General features: G+C 51.7%; 1 protein-coding gene across 1 annotated transcript in view; it reads left to right on the forward strand.

Annotated features, from left to right (window-relative positions):
* FAM20A (FAM20A golgi associated secretory pathway pseudokinase) overlaps positions 1-8334 on the forward strand; it is a 56042-nt gene extending 47708 nt beyond the window's left edge. The window contains exons 5-11 of the mRNA XM_062215693.1: positions 1851-1943; positions 3020-3135; positions 3615-3795; positions 4917-5026; positions 5673-5754; positions 6226-6285; positions 7714-8334. Coding sequence (XP_062071677.1) covers positions 1851-1943; positions 3020-3135; positions 3615-3795; positions 4917-5026; positions 5673-5754; positions 6226-6285; positions 7714-7978 — 907 coding nt within the window. The 3' untranslated portion in view covers positions 7979-8334. The remainder of the gene's footprint in view (positions 1-1850; positions 1944-3019; positions 3136-3614; positions 3796-4916; positions 5027-5672; positions 5755-6225; positions 6286-7713) is intronic.
* The last annotated feature ends 4988 nt before the right edge of the window (positions 8335-13322 follow it).

Here is a 13322-nt window from a genome sequence, read left to right on the forward strand (position 1 = left end):
TTGCGAGCCTCTGTTGTCGAAAACGGAAGCCAGTGTGCACACAAGAGCTCCTGTTTCACTTTTCCGTGTCAGGAAGGGGCAAGCCACTGGAACCTGCTGGTGGCTTTTTTGTTTCGTTTTGTTTTGTTTGTAGGAAAATAAAGTAACATCTCTCTGCCCCGACAGTTAGAAACAAATATGACAGTTGCCCCAATCACCAGCCTTTTGCTGGAGCACAACCCCAAAGCGCCACCATCCAGTGCTGAGGGCCATTTTACCCATTCTTATGCCATAGAACAAAGTTCAGTGTACAGCTCTAGAAAATGTAGTTCACAATCAAAATGGTATCCTCTTAAGAAGCGTGCTTTGAAAAAAATCATGCTTTTTCTGAAAAAAAAATCTTTTTCTGGAATTTAAAGTGAATAGCATCTGTTTTTTGTTTTTTTTTTTTTTTTTTTTTTTTTCTTACTAAAGAGGGAAAGTAGATATTCACCTTTGGGAACAAAGTAAAAATAGCTTTCAAATTTAAAAATCGCAACCACCATGTGCCAGACAAAACAAGGAAACGATGTTTTTGAAAATCCTAAAGGAGTTCTGAAAGATTACAGTCAAGGGCACTCCAAAGTGTGTGGAAAAGGAATTAAAAGATCAAGTTCATCTGGGTGCAAAGAAATGCTGAAATCCATACACAGGCTTTTTCATTATATGCATTTTTGGGGAACTTTTTGATAAATTCTTCCTTGCATGGACTTCAACAATTTCTTGCTCCCAAAATAAACTTATCTTGATTTCCATTTCCCGCAAACTTTTTCAAGTAGCCTCGTATTCCTGTGGATGAAATTCAGGAATTAGAACGAGACCGGGGACCCATTCTGTTGGCCCAGGCCTAGGCGTCCACAGCGATGCTGTGGAGAAGGGGGGGGAGGCCTGAGCGAGGAGCGCTGTGCTATAAATGTGGCCGTGGCTTTTAAAATAGAATCTTCGCTTTTGGCAGCACCTCGCTGTGGTTTCCAGGACTGGCTTGCGCTTTTTTGGCAAAGTGCACATCCCCCATTTCAACTGCCAGCGCTGTTTATTTACAGATGTCTGCAACACGACGTACATTTACATTGTCTTTGCAAGCCATCGTAAGAGTCCCACATGCACGTGAAGGATTATAAAATCAGCCCGAGCCTCATTCTTCCATGTTTGTCAGCATCAAGGCAAACTCAGCCCTAGAGGCCGGAAGTCAGCCCATGGCGCCCTTTGAGATCAGGAGACGCTGTCCTGAACACACACAAGTGCACACACACACACGTGCACACGGGCAGGAATCCATCACGGATTTTAATGTGCACAGAAATCAGTATCTGCTATTCCAGCCTCCCGCAACGCTCCGTCCAGCTGGACCTGCTCATGTTATTTTGTCTGAAGGGCCAGTCTCGTGTCATTTGTCCTAAATCACGCTAAGAGCCAGAGCTGGTCTGTTCTTCAAACCTCATACGAAACTGCGTCTCCGGGGCACTTTTCCATTTTCCGGTCCTGGCTCACGCCGCACCCTTTTCAGCCCGTGGCATCTGGACTGCACAACCTCTGGTTCCGCCAAGCAGTCTCTCTCCTGTTCACACCCGCAGCACAGCGTCTGTATTTCTTCCCTCACAACTGCTAGGCTTTCGGAAGAAGCAGCCACTGTCACCGAGCAGTGGAAACTTGGTTGCGCATCTTCCCTGAGCCCGGGGAGCGCAGGGCCACTCCTGCTTTGTCGCTGCTCGGCCCGTCTGACGTGGAGAGTGTCGGGGCAGGGGCTTTCTCGCGGATCAGGCCCCTCAGCTGTCTTCTCGGGCTCACAGCTGAGGCCTGAGTCCAGGGCGTGACTCCCTCCCTGCCTCCAGACAGCAGCGAGACGAGGAGACGCCCGAGGACTTCTTCTATTTCATCGACTTCCAGAGACACAACGCTGAGATCGCAGCTTTCCATCTGGACAGGTAGGGTCTGGCCCCAGGGGATGACGCGGGCCGGAAGGGCGCTGGACAGACCTTCAGAGGGAAACTCCCTGGCTTTCTACTTTTAAAAATTCTTTATTTATTTGAAAAACAGAGAGACAGAGATCATCCATCTGCTTGCAAAAAAAAAAAAATCCAAAAGCTTGCAACAGCCAGAGCTGGGCCAGGAAGAAGCCAAGAGCCTGGAACTCCATCCAGGTCTCCCATGTGGGTGGCAGGGACCCAGGCACTTGAGCCATCGAGCCATCATCTGCTGCCTCCCAGGGTGCGCTGTTAGCAGGCAGGGAGAATCGGAAGCAGAGAGGGACTTGAACCTAGGCTCTCTTACATGGGATACAGATGTCCCAAGCAGCATCTTCACCCTTGTGCCAAACACCTGCCCCTCACTTTCCACCCTCTTCATACTTCAGTGTGGTCCTTCGAACCCAACCCTCCAATGCGATCCCATGGATCGAAAAATACTGGATCTCAATGTAACAAAAAGAACAATTTAGAAAGAAAACTAACCCTGCCCCGCTGCCCAGGGGGCCGCCTTCTACATGGCATTGCCCTTCGCTCTAGTTTTCCTGATCTGAGAATGAGAAGGCGGCCACTCCCATTGGTGCAAGGAGTCTTCAGGTCAGGAGACTAGTGGTGAAACCACGCCCCTGAACTTCCTGGCTCCTCCCACGTGCTCAGGCATTGCTGTTCCAAGTGTGGGCTCTGGAGTAGCCTCACGGGCACCACCCAAGAGCTTTTTAGAAACGGGCGAGCCTCACCCTGAGCCTCAGTCACAACCTGCGTGTGAACAAGACCCCTATAACACGGCCTGGGTGGGTGGAAGAAAGCCCAGGAGGCTTGGTGGGGGTAAGGATTCTCTCTCTACCTCCCTAGTCCTGGATCTGCCCTGGGCACCAGCAGCCCACTACCGCAGAGACCCCCCCACCCTCTGTGGCCACCTGCTGGGCACGGCCAGGAATGTCAGCCGATTCCGAATGTGCTCCCACCTAGGTACAGGTCCTCTCCTCCCCACCTCCCTGACCATCCCTGAGATGCCAACAGGGCCCCCTCTCTTCCAGGATCCTGGACTTCCGACGAGTGCCGCCAACCGTGGGGAGGCTAGTGAATGTCACCAAGGAGATCCTAGAGGTCACCAAGAATGAGATCCTGCAGAGCGTCTTCTTTGTCTCCCCAGGTAGAGTCCCCAGTGCGGTTGAAAGGCACAGGTCACCGTTAGGTGCGGCAGAGGTCTGGCCCCTGCCGGTAGCACATGCAGGACTGGATGGGCGGATGCCGGCATCTCACACTCCCATCTGGTCTGCTTGAGGATAACACAAGAGGAAGTGTGGACCGGGTAAGGCTGTGAGGTGCTGACCAGCCTGTGTAGGCACCCAACCTACACAAGTGGCCTCCCTGGAATCAGGGTACCGAAGAATGTCCTTGTCATGTGGACAGGATATGGTGAGATGGGGGTCCCACCCTGTCTTTGCTCTATTTCAAAATTGCTTGAGCAGTAATCCCTAGCCCCACCTCTGGAAAAGGCATCACTCCTTCCTCTGCCTTTTCCCAAGCTGAGTTTCAGGTTCCCCATCTCTCCCGGTGGATTTCTCAGGACAGGAAGATGGCGCGCCTCCAAGCCCCCCTCTCACGTCTGTCTCCTCTCCCAACCTCCAGCCAGCAACGTGTGCTTCTTCGCCAAGTGTCCGTACATGTGCAAGACCGAATACGCTGTCTGTGGCAACCCGCACCTGCTGGAGGGCTCGCTCTCTGCCTTCCTGCCATCCCTCAACCTGGCCCCCAGGCTGTCTGTGCCCAACCCCTGGATCCGCTCCTACTCGCTGGAGGGAAAAGAGGAGTGAGTTGGCTCCCTGGCCACAATGCCGTGCCCCCAGCCCTGCGAGTCCAGTCCTGGAGAGTTGCCATGCTCCCTAGACCCGAGACCTCTGGCTGGCCTGGCTTTGGGACCCCGGAAGCTGCCTGGGTGCTCCTTTGGCCCTCTTCCTACTGAGAGTTGAAAATGCATGCGCAGGACACATGGTTGAGCAACACACAGCAGCCCCACCTCCACAAAAGGCAATGCTCCCTCTCCTGCCTTTTCCCAAGCTGTGCGTGCCAGGTTCCCCCTCCCTCCTGATGGACGCCCTCCAAAACGTGCGCTTCCTGGGGCTCTCCACATTGATGCAGGTGGCCTGGGTCTGTCCTCACACTTCAGTTCATATATTCAGCTATGAAGCACCTACCACACACCTACCCCTAAGTGCTGGTGGGTATGGACATCACAGACACAGGCTGCCCTCTCCCCAGGAAGCTCCACGGTCCAGTGGGGGCAGAGCAGCAGGCAGATCACAGAAACACAATCCTTCTGTAACAGAGAGGCACCAAGGAGCCGTGGGGCAGGCCCCTGGCTCCCCGGAGCAAGACGCATGAAGCCAAGGACCCCCCCCCTTGCTGAGCCCCAGGGCCTGGCACACCCCAGGGCCCATCACAGGTCCTCAGTGTTAGCTGAGTGACAGGCCCAACTGCCAGGCCGCCTCCACCATGGTGGGAGGGGCAGTGACCAAGGAGGAACGGCTGGAGGACACGACAGATGCTAAGGGGTTTTGTGAGGAAGAGGCCCCGATGGAAACGGGGCAGAGGAACATGAACGAGAGAAGTGTGACCTGGGCGAGGGCCAGGGTTCCAGTGCCCGCCTCCACCTGCCCTGTCGTCTCCCCTCTGCCCTGGGGCACCCCAGCCGTCCGGTTGATGCCAACAGAACAATAGGACCAGAAGCTTCTCCCCATGTGGACTCTGTAGCCTCCCACGGGGCACTGCCCAGGGTCCTCCAAACGACCCGGCCACTGCCCGGCATGCCAAGAAGCTGCCGGCAGTCCAGGCAGGACCAGGGAGGCAGGGAGGCAGGCATCGGGAGTGGGGTGGGCCCCCAACTCCTCGCTGTCTGGCTTTTCCAGCCCTTGGACTTCTTCTCACCCTCAGGTGGGAGCTCAACCCCCGCTACTGTGACACAGTGAAGCAGATCTACCCGTACAACAGCAGCAACCGGCTGCTCAACATCATCGACATGGCCATCTTCGACTTCCTCATAGGTGGGTCCCCGTGCTAGGGCGCCTGGCAGACCCTGGTTGGCCTGGGAGTCCCCTTGGCCTTGACTGGAAAGTTGCAGCCGGGCTGGCTGATGAGCACTGAACACCCCACACCTCCCCAGCCTCAGACATGGCAGAGGCCCAAGAGGACAGAAGTACATGTGCTGCCCCCAACTTGAGACAACCGGAGGCAGTTGTTAGGGTCACCACTCCTAAGGCAGGCACCCAGCCTGCCACAAGGCCTGTGGGCGTCAGAGCTGTTAGATGTTCCCTTCACCGTGTCAGCGGAAATCAGGTGGGGGGAACAGCGCACCACAATGTGTGGCCACAGGAGGGCCCAGGGTTACACAGTTACAGAAGCAAAGGTGGCCAACACCCCCATGCCTGCTCTCCCTCGCTCAATGTTTCTGCCCCTGGGGCTGGGACTGGGACCCAGGCTACGCCTTGGATCCAAGACCACTCACCTGGTGTTTGCTTGTTTAGCTTCCTTCTCTAACACCCTTGGGGAAATGGCAGCCCATGGCCCAGGTTCCGACTCCTGTCTCTGAACTGCTCACCGGCCTCCCTCCCTGCAGAGGGCTCAGGGGGCGGGGGTACCTGTGCCCCAGCCCCAGCCCCAGCTCCCATCCCCTGCCCCCTTCCCCCACAGGCAATATGGATCGCCACCATTACGAGATGTTCACCAAATTTGGGGATGATGGGTTCCTTATTCACCTTGACAACGCCAGAGGGTAAGTCCAACTCGGGGTCCGGCACCCCTGTCTGCAGCCACGCTCCAGTGCAGGGGCTCAGGGAAAGCAGAGGCTCCAGGCTGCGCCTCCACCGCCACGGGCCATCTCCTCGCCCTTTTTCCTCTTCATCTTTGCCAAGTGCCACCTGCCTGCCCTCCAGCCCATGCACCTTCTGTGCCCTCCAGTGAAGCAGGCTGAGGTTTGCTGTATTTTTTTTTTAAACCACACAGCTCCTGGAGGCAGACAACAAGGCTTTTATCCTCACAGCTGGCCCTGTGAGGTTGGTTTTAACATCCTTGGAAAGACGCTTTATATCAGCAGACGGAGATGGGCTGGAGAGGCGGCTGCCACAATCCCAGGCATTTTTACCCCAACCGCTGGTTCAAAAAAGGCTGAGGCAGAGAAGAGAGCAGCACGAGGGAGTGCAAACGATGCCCTTGGCACCATGCAGAAGCCCGTTTCTCCCCCCAGGTTCGGACGACACTCCCACGACGAGCTGTCCATCCTGTCGCCTCTCTCGCAGTGCTGCATGTGAGTGTCCCGCCTGCAGGTAACAGGGCAGGGAGCAGCTGGGGCCGGCAGCCTGCTTGCCGCCAAGCCCGGAGCCTGGAGCCAGTCTTCACCGGCCTAGACGTGGCTGGGTAGGGTGATGTGAAACACCTCACTTCCTGCGCTTGCAACCATCAGCTCCTCCCCAGGCAACGCTCAGGCTTTTTCCTCCGGCATGGGACGGAGTAGGATCCCATCTTTGAAGGCTGCCATCACCGCCTTTTATCTTTAACCAGCTCAGATACTCACCCACTTTGGCAGAGCCTGACAACCTTCATTAACTATTACTGTCTGATCACCTTCGAAGTGAAGTCCTGGCCACCATTCCTCTGGAGGACATCTAACCTACTTGCCTCCCTCTCCTGTTTTAGCCAGGATTGTGAAATTGTCCACCTGCTCAGCCACAGCATCCAGAGCCAATTGTAAACATGTGTTTCACACCTAGTGGGACCTCGTCAGTTGTGGGGAACTCGGAGGGGAGTATGGATGGGCTTTATCGACGTCTTAGGTGCACTTAAACACGTCTTCCTCCTCCCTCCCCTCCTGAGCAGGATGGGAAAAACTGGTGTGGTGACAGAAGCCAGACAACTCAGCAGCTTACGCATCTGGAAAGAAACCCAGGGGCCAGTGCTGTGGCGTAGCGAGTTAAGCCACGGTCTGTAGTGCCAGTTTGAGCCCTGGCTGCTCCCCATCTAGCTCCCTGCTAATGCACCTGGGAAAGCAGCAGAAGATGGCCCAAGTGCTTGGGCCCCTACAGCCACATGGGAGGCCCAGAGGAAGCTCCTGGCTCCTGGCTCCCGCCTAGCACAGCCCCATTCATTGCAACCATCTGGGGAGTGAACCACAGGATGAAAGATCTCTGTCTCTCTTCTCTCTCTCTCTCTCTCTCTCTCTCTAACTCTGCCTTTTAAATAAATCAATCTTTACTAAAAATTATTCTAAAGTCAAGACTGGTCCCATCCCATCTGTATCCCTCTGATTTTAGGATCTGACACTCACAGAGACTGGCAGAACCCAGGGCTTTTGAGCCGGCAGACAGCTTTGTCAGTTCACCTACTAGGAATTTTTCCCATTAGCTTTCTATCTCCTTGAAAAATCTTAAGTGTCACTTCAAGTTTGGTTCCCTGAGCAATGTCAGGGCAAACACCAGGCCTAACATCACTGTGAGTGACAGTCATTACTGTAGTACAAATGGCTCAGCAGGCTCCTGACCAAAGAGATTGGGCAAAGGAGTGCTAAACACTGGATGGCACCTTTCCTCACTCCCCTCCCACCTGGTTTTCATTCAATGTGCTTGAGAGGCTCTAAGAACATCTGAACATCCGCCTCCCAACCATGTGGGGGAAGAGGTCCAGGCAAGTTCCTTTCTTTACCTTTGCTTATTTGGTTCCTGTGACTTTGTCTTCTCAGGATAAAAAGGAAAACACTTGAGCACTTGCAGCTGCTTGCCCAAGCCGACTACAGGCTCAGTGACGTGATGCGGGAGTCACTGCTGGAGGACCAGCTTGCCCCCATCCTCACAGAACCCCACCTCCTTGCCCTGGATCGGAGACTCCAAACCATCCTCAAGACAGTGGAGGCGTGTGTAGAGGCCCATGGAGAGCAGAACGTCATAGCCGACGGCACGGCAGAACAGTCAGCCCCAGACTCCGGCCAGGCTAATTTGACAAGCTGAGGGCTGAAGTCAAATTTCAGAAAATCCACCGGAAGCCAGTGGTGGGCTCCAGAGTACACTTCCTTTAGGCAGTCCATCTCTTACTGCGGGGGTGGAGTCAGACTCAGGAAGGAGGTAAGGCACTGTCCCAAACAGCAAGTGGGAGCCACTGAACTTGACCTTGACTCCCTGGTGCACTGCTCCTATAGTGACTTGCCTTGGCTCCATCAACCTCAGCAGTTACTAGCTTCTTCAAGGCCACTGTCTCCTGAGTACAATCGGAAATCTGGATATGGGTCAAGCTCGGAGGGTTTGGAAACCTTGTTCCCAGGAGAAAGTTTTTAACTGTAACAAATCAAATAAAAGGACATCAAGTGGATACCAGCTGTCCTCCAGAGCCTCATTATAACCACAAGTAAAACGTACTTCCTGGTTCAGGCAAAACACCTTTGTGTATCGCAAGCATACTAAAAACCTGCGAGTGGGAACTCTCAAACTGGCTCAAATCAGACCTCACCCATTCTACATATTTTACAGTCACCGGCCCAGTCTGAATACAATAATCTCTACTCACAGCCCTCGAGTAAGTTCTCAGAAGTTTACAAGAAGTAAAAAAAAGATTTGCTCAAAATAGCAGAAAAGGGGTGTTCCAACCTGAGAGTATGAAATACCAATTGAAATAACATCAGGTGTATCAAAATTAGCAGCCAGTGACGACAGGAGGGAAACAGATTGGGGACATCTCAAAGGTCAGGACAGCACCTGAACAGACGCGGCAGGTGCGTGAGCTGGGAGCATGGCAGGAACAAGCCAGGGCCAACCACAAACTTCTTCACATAAAACCCCACAGATTGCCCCCACTTACTCCCTAGAGCAGGGGACTATCTGGAAAGGTGAGGCCCTCCACGTGTCCCCCACCTCAATCGTCAGATCCAAACTTTAAATGGTTTCTTTCCCAAACCTCCCTTAAAACGAAGTATAAGAGGGGTTCTCTCTCCCTTCCATCTTCTCCCTATTGACTTGTTAACATCTAGAACTCCCTTATTAATTATTCCATAATAACTAACACAAACAACAGCAATGTCCCCATTCAGGGGAATGAAGCCCAGTAAAACTGCCTGATTTCACAGATCAGCTTCTCTTTAAGGAAGGTCAGACGCTCAAATACTGCAAGTGCGAAGGGAATAGAGAAAAGCTAAGGAGAGAACCGGGGCAAGACCTAGAAATGTCACCCAAGTCCACTCCAACATGTCCAGGGCCAGCCTGGGAGGACAAATAAGGGCACTGCGAGTGCCTGGGATCAAGTCCCATGTCTGCTTCCAATCCAGCTTCCAGCTACTGCACACCCTGGGAAGCAGCGCATGGACGACTTAACACCTGGGGCCCTGCCATCCTTGAGGGATATCTGGCCAGAGTTCCCGACGCCTGGCTTCAGCCTGGCCCAGCTTTGGCTGCTGTGGACATTTTAGGAGTGAACCAGCAGACAGACGAGCTCTTGCTCTCTCCCCCTTTCACTCTGCCTTTCCAATAAATAAGTAAACAGATACGTGTATATATTCTCATGAATATGTACTTCTGACCTCCCCTGCTGCTCCACGTCTCTGGTACACAGGCCCTGCACACTGTCTCCCCCAGATAACATCACTACCAGTGACTGAGCGCTCACCTGTGCAAGGGGCTTTACTCCTGTTAGGGAGGAAGTTGGAAATTAGCCTGCGTGTGTGAGGGGCCTGAGGCAAACCAAAGTTTCTTCGGAGAGGACTTTTAACAGGCTTGGAAGGACACTTTAGAAGCAGTATTCTACATTACAAATTGCTGCCCACACCTCAGTAACTTTACAGGTGGGCTCAGTCTTCCTTCCCCCTCCTCCCAACCCCAAGAAAAGCTCCCAGGGGACTCTCTTCAGCCAGGTGCCATGTGGGCTCACAAGTCTGGTAACACTGAGTCATAAAACCCTGAAAAAATGTTACCTAATTCACACAATTAGCAAACCCTTTGTCCAGGAAGAGGAGGAGGGGAAGGGGAAACAGCGGGACGAACAGGACCCCATTCCCTTGAATACCCGTCTCAAGGCAAACTAGGCACTCTCGGATTCTGTCTGGAGAGGTGCCCATCTGTTCTGATAGACGCCCTAACCCATTAAACTTTGCAACCTTGCTGACCACTGTCCCGCGTCTGACTTCCATCTTGCACAAAGACAAAACCCCATCCACTCCCCTCTGCTAATACATTACAGAAGTAACACACCGGCCACCTTTCCTCCAAACTCCACCCTCCAGCATGCATGGATGAAAACTAAGGCTCAGAGGGGCCGGCGCTGTGGCACAGCAGGTTAAAGCCTGGACTGAAGTGCCGGCATCCCATATGGGCGCCAGTTCTAGTCCCAGCTGCTCCTCTTCCGATCCAGCTCTCTGCTATGGCCTGGGAAAGCAGTAGAAGACGGCCCAAGTCCTTGGGCCCCTGCACACATGTGGGAGACCCAGAAGAAGCTCCTGGCTCCTGGCTTTGGATCAGCGCAGCTCTGGCTGTTGAGGCCACCTGGGGAGTGAACCAGTGGATGGAAGACCTCTCTCTGTAACTCTTTCAAGTAAATTAAACAAATCTTTAAAAAAAAAAAAAAAAAAAAACTAAGGCTCAGAGAGAACTGAGATCACAAAACCTCATGGTGTAGATGTCCGCTGAAGTTGTTTCCACTGTTAACACAAAACCCCAACAGCATCTCACCCGATTATTAAATTACATCTGTCATTAAAATGAAAACTCAACTCTGCCCTAACCCCAGAAACTGCTTTACCCGAGATGGCCCTACAGCTGCAGTTTCCCACCTCAACTGTGTCTCCCACCGCAAATCATTTGTTTCTTTCCTTCATGAGGGACTGGGGCAAAGATGTTGAAAAAACAGCACTAGGGGGTTTGGGACCTCCAAGCCACCGAGCCTCTGGAGGGTGAGCTACAGCTCCATTCCAAACCCCACTTCTGTGATTACAAGAAATTCACAAACTGAAAGTGACACAGTTTGCTTGATCACCATCTGTACAGTACACAACCTTATTAGTCATGTATCTTCCACAGTCTTAGTTTTTGACAGAAACTTACCATCTGTTAAAATCACCAGAAAAAAAGGTCCCTTCTTAGAACTATCCGGTTCATCTAACATTCACCTTGAACCAGTGCTCAATCTCCTAGGAAATAGAAATTCTCAGGGGCCAGTGTTGCGGCATGGCAGGTTAAGCCACCGCTGGTAATATCAGCATCCCATATGGGCGCTGGTTGTGTCCCAGCTGTTCCACTTCTGATCCAGCCCCTTGCTAATGGCCTGGGAAAGCAGTAGAAAATGACCCCAGTGTTTGGGCCCCTGCCACCCATGTGGGAGATCCGGATAAAGCTCCTGGCTCCTGACTTCGGCCTGGCCCAACCCTGGCCGTTGCAGCCATCTGGACAGTGAACCAACAGATGGGAGATCTGTGTCTCTCCTTTTCTCCATAACCGACTTGAAAAATAAATAAATCTTAAAAGAAAAATTCTCTTGATTCTATTGAAAACTTTTCATGTTACTACTGATAGCAAACTACAAATGAAAGGGAATTGTACAGTATGTGAATTAGGGCAAGTGGGTTTCGTGGAATTTATTCCAGCCACCCCAAAAGTCAGGGAGAAGATTTCAGTTTGAAGACTGATACAGCCAATTCTTTTACTACATTTGGTAGTAAACAGCAAAATGAACAACAAAAAGCAGAAAAAAATTGCAAACAATGAGGCAGTAAGTCCAAGAACTAGACTCACAGCACACAGACTCAAACAGCAGGTCTGATGGCCTCTGTGCAACTTCAGGTGGGAGATGTGTGCTGGGAGACTCAGAACTTTCACTCTGGGGGCCGGCACTGTGGAGCAGCAGGAAAGCTGCCGCCTGCAGTGCCAGCATCTCATATGGCCGCTGGTTCAAGTCCCGGCTGCTCCACTTCCGATCCAGCTCTCTGCTGTCGCCTGGGAAAGCAGTAGAAGATGGCCCAAGTCCTTGGGCCCCTGTACCCATGTGGGAGACCCAGAAGCAGCTCCTGGCTGTTGGCTTTGGATCAGCACAGCTTCAGCCATTACAGCCAACTGGGGAGAGTGAACCATCGGATGGAAGACCTCTCCCTCTCCCTCCCTCTTTCTCTCTCCCACTCCTCCCCCTCAGTCTCCCTCTCCCTCTCTCTGCATAACTCTTTCAAATAAATAAATAAATCTTAAAAAAAAAAAAAAAAGCTTTCACTCCACTGCTAACGTCTGCAAACAACTGTGAGAGGGTTATAAAGTATTGATTTGGGGGTTACAAGCACATTTTAGCGAACAATGGGCACACTTACAAATGTAAAATCCTTGAATGATGAGAATCAAGGTAATTCATTTGAGGTTAACAAAGATGATAAAAAGCTCTCCATCTAGTGGTAACATTAAATAACAAAGTTACTTAAGAAAACTGGCAGAACTTCTCACAAAACACTCATTTGGTTCTGCAAGTTATGATGAAGTCAGAGCTCTGAAGTTATGTCACAAAACAAGGTGTAGCTGTCTATGTGCGTAACAAAGCTGCTTTCTAAACTGACCCTACAGCAGGAGGATGAGACGGAAGATTTCTCCATTCAAATGCATTTAACAGCCTGTGCTGGCAACTGTTGCGACAGATCGCTTTGGGGACAAAAATAAATGGTTACCTTGCCATGGGCTCCTTGACATTATTCTACTCAACTACAAATACACTGCTAAGGGCCTAACAAAATCGCAACCACAACTTCGTGACTGGAGAGAAAACAATATTTTAAAAGCTGACATCATGCTTCTTCAATTTTAAAATGTCAACTTCTAAGCCATTAAAAAACCCAATAGATGAGTCTACATGGGCCACTGTTCTACAGGGAAAGGCAACTATAACCAGGACAGTCAACCCAGGGACATTTTCTTTAGAGATAGTCCACTCATTCTAAAAGTTCCAACTCCAGCTGGCTGGGGAAAGGAACTAATGAGCCTGACAAAGAGCACAACAAGAGCACTCGTCAGCATACAACGCATCTCCAACTTCTCTGGACGTGAGTACGGCTGAATCATCTCACCCCTCAGCTACCTGAGGGATAAGCATCCAAGCAGCAGAAATAAGGCTTTATATACGCAAAACATAACAGCACCCCTCGATGACTGAATGCATACACTGAATGAAAACAAAACATAAAAGCACGCCTCAATGACCAAATGCATACACTGAATGAAAACAGAAGAGCATGCTAATGCAGAAATGACACCTCCCCACTAGGGCTGGGAACGCTGCAAGCTTACGACCCAAACTGTCTTTAATAAAAAGACCGCCTTTCGGCTTGCGACTCTATCTTTT

This window comes from Lepus europaeus, chromosome 18 (assembly GCF_033115175.1).
Source record: "Lepus europaeus isolate LE1 chromosome 18, mLepTim1.pri, whole genome shotgun sequence".
NCBI lineage: Eukaryota > Metazoa > Chordata > Mammalia > Lagomorpha > Leporidae > Lepus > Lepus europaeus.